Raw genomic sequence first — 6,545 nt, 5'->3', positions numbered from 1 at the left:
TACCTAAAACTTTTTTGCTCAGGGGAAGCATAAATTTGCCAAATAATTCTCAACTCTTCTGCCACTGAAAAATTTTAATGGGAAGATCTTGAATTTAACTAGTGGTACAGCACTAAAGTTTCAGTGTTTCAATGGACATGTATCTCACTCCTTCACTTAAATGGCTTTTTACTTTACACATATGTACTCTTAAATTTTACCAGTAATCTTCTGAAGTCTCAAAACACATCAACATTATTTCCATTCAGTTGTTTTTAGGTTTTATAATCAAAGCGTGAACAAAAAAAATCTAGCCTTTGAGAAAATGCGACTAAGAAGAACAGGGACCTACTCTTAGATTGTATAAGGGACTGGGAGGCCATTCAGTATTTATGACATTATTCCAGATATTCATTTTCTATTCATGGCAAAATATAAGAATGTAAACCATTTCTTTTCAGTTTATTTGGATTTTCCCTATATCCCTTGATTCATGATTATATTATCATATTATGCTAATTAAAAGTTCATGCCCTTAGCACACGATTTAAAACTTTCATATATATATACACACATATATGTATATGTGTGGTAATCTTGGTTATATCATGTGCTCAGTAAAAATAAACATTAAAGAGAACTTGGGAAGGGGGGGGAGGGTGTTCCTAACCTAACCGTGATTATGTAAAGAAAATCCCCCATCTAAATGATAAAAGAAAAGAGTAATGCTTGTACATTTTATTAGTGTTTTAAAATTAGTGAGTTAAACTGTCAAAGCTTTGATTTTCCTTTCATGTGTGTCTGGGCAGGTCTAAGCCTCAGGTAACGCCCTTTTTCCTTCTCCCTCTCTTACCTTCCTTTGCACCTGTCCACTGCAGGCTCCCAGCAGCTCCCAAGGATCCAATTCTCCTCTTCTCTCCTCTTCCTTCTCCTACCCATTCCCTCCTTTTCTCTCTCTTCACCCCCCTTCCCACCCTCCTCCCTTCCTCTTCTCCTATATACCTGCCAAGCTGGGCTCCTTTGGGCGGCGATCTCTCACTGCAAAGGAGCTCACATCAAAGGCGGTCGCACGGCAGCAGCCGAGCAGCGCATCACCGTTGTCCCAAAGACATCCCCAAAGAGGGGCCTCGACTGCGCCTCCCCGAAGTTGCTGGCTGGGTTCGGCCAAGTGCGGGAATGAATTTTGCGAGGGCGTGGATAGAGACCCGTCAAGGGCCCCTTTCGGTCACTTCCGAAGAGCAAAAGACGTGTTGAGAGGAGGCCGGTTTAAGATTTCAAACAGAACCTCCCCAGCGCGCATGAAAGGACTCGATTAGCATATGTCAAGAGGACCCGCATATATACTCGGTGTGTATGTACACGGGACTCAGATCCGATCAGTTTGCGGAGTCGGAGCCCCAGCCCCCAGCCCCAGCCCCGGTATCGGCAGCGGCAGCTGCAGATGCTTCTGGAAGCCGGCAGCCGGCTCCCACCTACCCGAGGAGAGAAGCTCCTCCAAGACATTGAGAGCTCTCCTGCCATTTCAGTGCCAAGCCCCTGCAGCGACCTCACAGGAGTCACCGGGCCTTAACTTCTTGCGCTTGTTTTGCTGTAATTTTTCTGCACCCACCTCCCTACCCCCGCCACACTTTTTTATTGGGGGTCCTTTGTTTTCCGGATCCTCCGCCTCTCCCTCCGGCCCCTCCATGGCTCCCTTGGCCGAAGTCGGGGGCTTCCTGGGCGGCCTGGAGGGCTTGGGCCAGCAGGTGGGCTCGCACTTCCTGTTGCCGCCCGCGGGGGAGCGGCCGCCTCTGCTGGGCGAGCGCAGGGGCGCGGCGGAGCGGGGCGCCCGCGGCGGGCCGGGGGCTGCGGAGCTGGCGCACCTGCACGGCATCCTGCGCCGCCGGCAGCTCTACTGCCGCACCGGCTTCCACCTGCAGATCCTGCCCGACGGCAGCGTGCAGGGCACCCGGCAGGACCACAGCCTCTTCGGTACGTACCCGCACCCCCGCCCACCCCCGCAGCTCGGCGCCTCTTCCCCTCCGCGTGCGCCTCCCGCCTGCCTCGCCTGCCCGGGGCGCCCCTGCCCCCGTCCGGTGCGAGTCGCAGGCTGGGGCCGCAGGGCGGGCCAGCGCAGGGACAGGGAGGACGTCTCCTGCTCGCTTGTCGCCTCTCGCAGGCCTGCAGCGCCAGACGCTGGGGGCGGGAGGAGAAAGGGTGGGCGCTCTCGACCCTCTTTGCTGCATTGCCGCCTGGCCCTGCCCTGTCTACTGCCGGGGACACCAAGGCCTGGACTGGGAATCACAGTTCTCGCACTCCTTACCGTGCAGGCATTAAAAACAAAAAAAAATCCGTATGTTATTTTCTCCTGATTCCTTTCCCATTTTCCCCAGTACCGTCCACTTTACAAAAGTTAACAACAGAAAACATTGCACTGCTTTAAACATGCCCCACAGTTATGCAGTTGATTATCCATCCGTGGCTACTACTCAGGGGGGTCGCTCTTGCATAGGATGCTGGCATTTATGTGTCTACCTGGAGAACTGTAAATGTTCACCTGAAGAGGTAACATTAACTTTCCGTGGGCACCGTCGCTACCGTTGGGCTCAACTGGCTGCAATTTTCTGAGCTCCTAAGTGCTACCTGGGTGAGAAAAAAAAAAAAAAGGGAAAAAAAAAGTCTGCCGGGCTACTGAGCAGGCTCAGATCCTCTTTAGAAATTGTGAAACCTGAAAGCAAGGATCTTGGTATTGACCTTAGGTAAGAGGAAATGAGAAAGCGAAAGAAGATATGGGTGGGAACACAGAGGGACGTTTCAGAATACCTCCAGCAGTGCCTGGGAGGAGAAGGGGTTAAAAGAAAGAAAAAAGCACATGACTGTTAAGACAGTGCTTGCCATAGACACTAGATTGGGAAGGTCTTTACTGTTAAGTACTCCTTAACTAGCTGTGTAACTAGCAAGCGCCCTCATCAGTCTGAGATTTAATTTTCTTGTCTGTACAATGATGAGGTTAAATGAGGTCATCGCTCTAAGGTGCTTTCTGGTTCTAACAGTCCAAGAAAGTCCAAGAACTTTCTCCCACAGCTGAAGTTTTCATTATATTAGAGTTAACCTGCTGGCAATCGCAAAGGATTTTGATCATCCAACTTTTGACATCATTGGAGAGATTCATTATATTTTTTCAGAAAATACCAGTTATTTGTGAGCCACAGTGAGAAAAGACAACAGTGTTAGTTTTGCTTTCCCTTCCTTAGCACTGTGGAATTCTTCGAGAACCCCATCTCTGAATAGCCCTCTCTTATCTTGTCCTTGTCCCCCTGTTCTCCTTATACTCTTATTCCTTTTTTGACTTGTACGACTCATTAAAACTTTGGAGATGTGTAAATCTCAGTTCCAGGGGCATTTGTAACTCTGGATGTAGAAATAAGCATGTGGTGGTCATTTGGTAGCACTTAAAGGCTTAGAAAATTAACTTCTTAAAGCCCATGTGTTTGCAGCTTCCACTGATCTCTTCCGAATTCCCACTGACTATCAGTCAAGAGTGTCATGACCTAGTGGCCAACCTGGGGTCACTTTTGGAAAGTGGTTTTTAAATTGAGGAGGCTTGAGATTCTGATTCTAAAGGACTTTGTGACACCAGGTGGCTCAGTTCTCTGCTGTCAAGGATGACTGCACTCCAGTCATTACAGAAAAATAGTCTAACTACCAGAAGGATTTAGAAATGGACACAAATGTGATAATACTTATAGGTAGAGCAGGTAGAAGTTAAGCTTAGATTCCCTGCAATACACAGTGTAGTTCTGGAAATTTTGCTTTTAAGACACTTGTAATTCAACTGTAATCTCCCAAAGACTGAAAAAAAAAAAAAAAAAAGAACCCCCCCCCCCAAATGCTGCTGCTTCTTTGTGTCTGTTTATAAGACCGACCCCATGGCAAGAGATTAGTAAATATTTGTTAACTTGATAACATTCATTAATGGTATTTAAATCCATTTCCTTAAGAATGGATGTTGTATATTAGAATGACCATCTTGTTAGCATGTTTTTTTCTAAAATTTTGAATAATTATTTAGTAGTTGGAAAAATATGACTTAGACTGGTTTTGTGCTGGTGTAAGTCATTGTATGTTGGGAGGCTATATTTGGGAACAAAATATTCACTGTCACACAAAAGGAAGATAACCCAGATTAGTCTGGTGACCTAGTAGAGTGAACAGCCACCTTACAATATATTATAGTGCATCCTAGTGGCCTTCAATAGCTTAGACATCATAACTTACTACAAGAGAGTGTAGTAGGTGAAAAGAAAGTTTATATTTAACCTATATAACATTAATACTTCTATGTTTGCCTTCTTTTGCTAGTGCTTCTTTTACTAGTTATTAAATTATTTTGTTATTTTTCTTTTAATCTCTTATCTGTGTCATCAAAGTAAGAATTTTGAAAACACTCAAGAATGGCTATCTGAGATGTTAAAGTAAATGACATTTTTCATAATTTTATACTAATTTGGCCATGATCAAATAAACACTCAGAATACTGTATTTTTAAATTTCAAAACCACATCAATAGACTATAAATAGAAAGGTCCCTGTGAGGTCAAAATAATTTCCTATCTGAGTTATCTCTGTATTTATAATCGAGTTTTTCTGCACAGTAATACAGTAGGAAGACCTTACCTAATACGTAAACATGGAATCATTACTTTAAAAAAAAAATTAGGCTGAGATCAAACGTATTTCTTTAAAGGCTTTTCCTTTATTCTCCCCTATTCTCCATAGATTTGTCTGATGTGGTTGCATTGTGGGTTGACTCACCTGTTTATTATGATTTTCAAAAAGGCTGGCTTTGAAAATGATACCAGAAAGACAAAGTACCTCCAAGTCTTTTTATGGGACACTGGGCATTAGAAAATCTATCTAAAATCTGTGATTACCTCTTAAGGAAAGTTTTTCATGTCTACCCTTTGTAAGGGAATTAGCTTAGTTGCCACCTCATATTATAAATAAGAAAGACTTGTCAAATCTCATTTAAGAATCAAATGATTACAAATTACTATGTGGTATACTATTTCCTCCAGGAGAAAAAGGATCAGAATTAAAAAGTGTGACTAAAATCTTTAAGAGGAACACAAAAAAACACATCACTCTTTTCCCATCAGACCTGTGAGCTATTGCAAAATTATTTATGCCTGGTTATGTATTAGGTTTTGGATGTAGTTTAATAAAGTTGAAACTATTGAATATAATTATTCTAAGAACATATGCAATCTTTTTTGTTCTTCCTACAACTACATTTTTTTTTTTTTTGGCAAGATGACAGCATTATCTTAAGATGAGAATTAAAGTATAGGTGGTTTAGCATTTAGTTTTTCCAAGAAAAATGAATACTTTATGAGATTTGTTATATAATTAGCTTATATGGAAATTAAAGCTATATTGTATGGTACTTGAATACGTGTTCTATTTTACATTCTAATCAGTTAATCAGTTCCTGTTCTTTGAAAGAACATCTTAATGTAAATCAGATACCTTTTAAAGGGAATTAAGTTGCATGTCAGCCATAGTGCACTTTTTAATTTGAATGTAACATTTAATACAATGTAAAGTAATTATACGTTTGTAATTATATCCTGGATGAAATTACATTAATATATTTTTTTTCTACCAACTATGGTTTGGGCCTATATTTTTGTTTCTAACGAGTCCTTCACTAATGAGTGTGGCAATGAATTTGATTTTCTCTTACTCTCCTCCTCCGTATTTGTTGTTATGGTGGCTATCCTATGGAGTCTGGGTCTTCTTGCTATATCTTATCTTCTCTCTGCCTTAGGCTCTCAATTAGAGACACTGGCTCTTTCAAGCCACTTAGAGACTATTTAGTAGTGTATTGTTGCTGTAAGATTCTTGATAGCCCTAGTGTTCTACATGATCTCCTAAGAGTTTGAAAGAGCTCATTTGTCTTGCTTAGAATCTACGTTTCTGCCAAAGAGTGAATTAGGCTCGGGATAGAATAGAGCCCTCCGTATCAGCAAATAGTCAGATTCTGTACTTTCCCTTGGCCTTGAAGAGTATCACGTGTCCAAACAGGAACTTGTACAATAAATCAAGAAATGACTTAAGAGCAAGAGTCAGGCTAAATGGTACACATTTGTACTGTTTGTAGAGCTTAAGATGGGGTGAAGGGGTGAAGGCAGAAAACTATTGAGGGAGGCAGTTCCAAGCATAGAAAGTGTAGCTATGCTTTTTCAGTAGAGTCTAAGGGGAAGGACTAACAAAGGCATTAGTCCAAAGTGTAGTGTGTGCAGAAAAAAAGGGTAATGCAGTGGAAGGTGTTAAGTTTTTTTATTTTTGTTTTTTAAACTATGGTGTATCGGTGTATTAAGTGGAAAGGTTTTGATACTACTTTACCTGTTGATAAATGAAAATAGTGCTAGAATGTTATTGATAGCAAAATCTACTTGCATGCACAACTCATGGTATTCGGCTATCATATTTAATGAATTATAAAGTCTTTTTACTTCTCTGAACTATTACAATTTATTTTTAAAAATCACGTGTACCAGGAAACATAACGTATTGTTTAATCT

At 41.8% G+C, this 6,545-nt stretch overlaps 1 protein-coding gene across 1 annotated transcript in view; it reads left to right on the top strand.

Annotated features, from left to right (window-relative positions):
• The first annotated feature begins 833 nt into the window (after positions 1-833).
• Positions 834-6,545, top strand: part of FGF20 (fibroblast growth factor 20) — a 13,538-nt gene continuing 7,826 nt past the window's right edge. The window contains exon 1 of the mRNA XM_012662969.1: positions 834-1,950. Coding sequence (XP_012518423.1) covers positions 1,299-1,950 — 652 coding nt within the window. The 5' untranslated portion in view covers positions 834-1,298. The remainder of the gene's footprint in view (positions 1,951-6,545) is intronic.

The sequence above is a fragment of the Propithecus coquereli genome, unplaced genomic scaffold, assembly GCF_000956105.1.
Source record: "Propithecus coquereli isolate 6110/MARCELLA unplaced genomic scaffold, Pcoq_1.0 Scaffold79, whole genome shotgun sequence".
NCBI lineage: Eukaryota > Metazoa > Chordata > Mammalia > Primates > Indriidae > Propithecus > Propithecus coquereli.
This window is presented reverse-complemented; position numbering and strand designations above follow the sequence as displayed.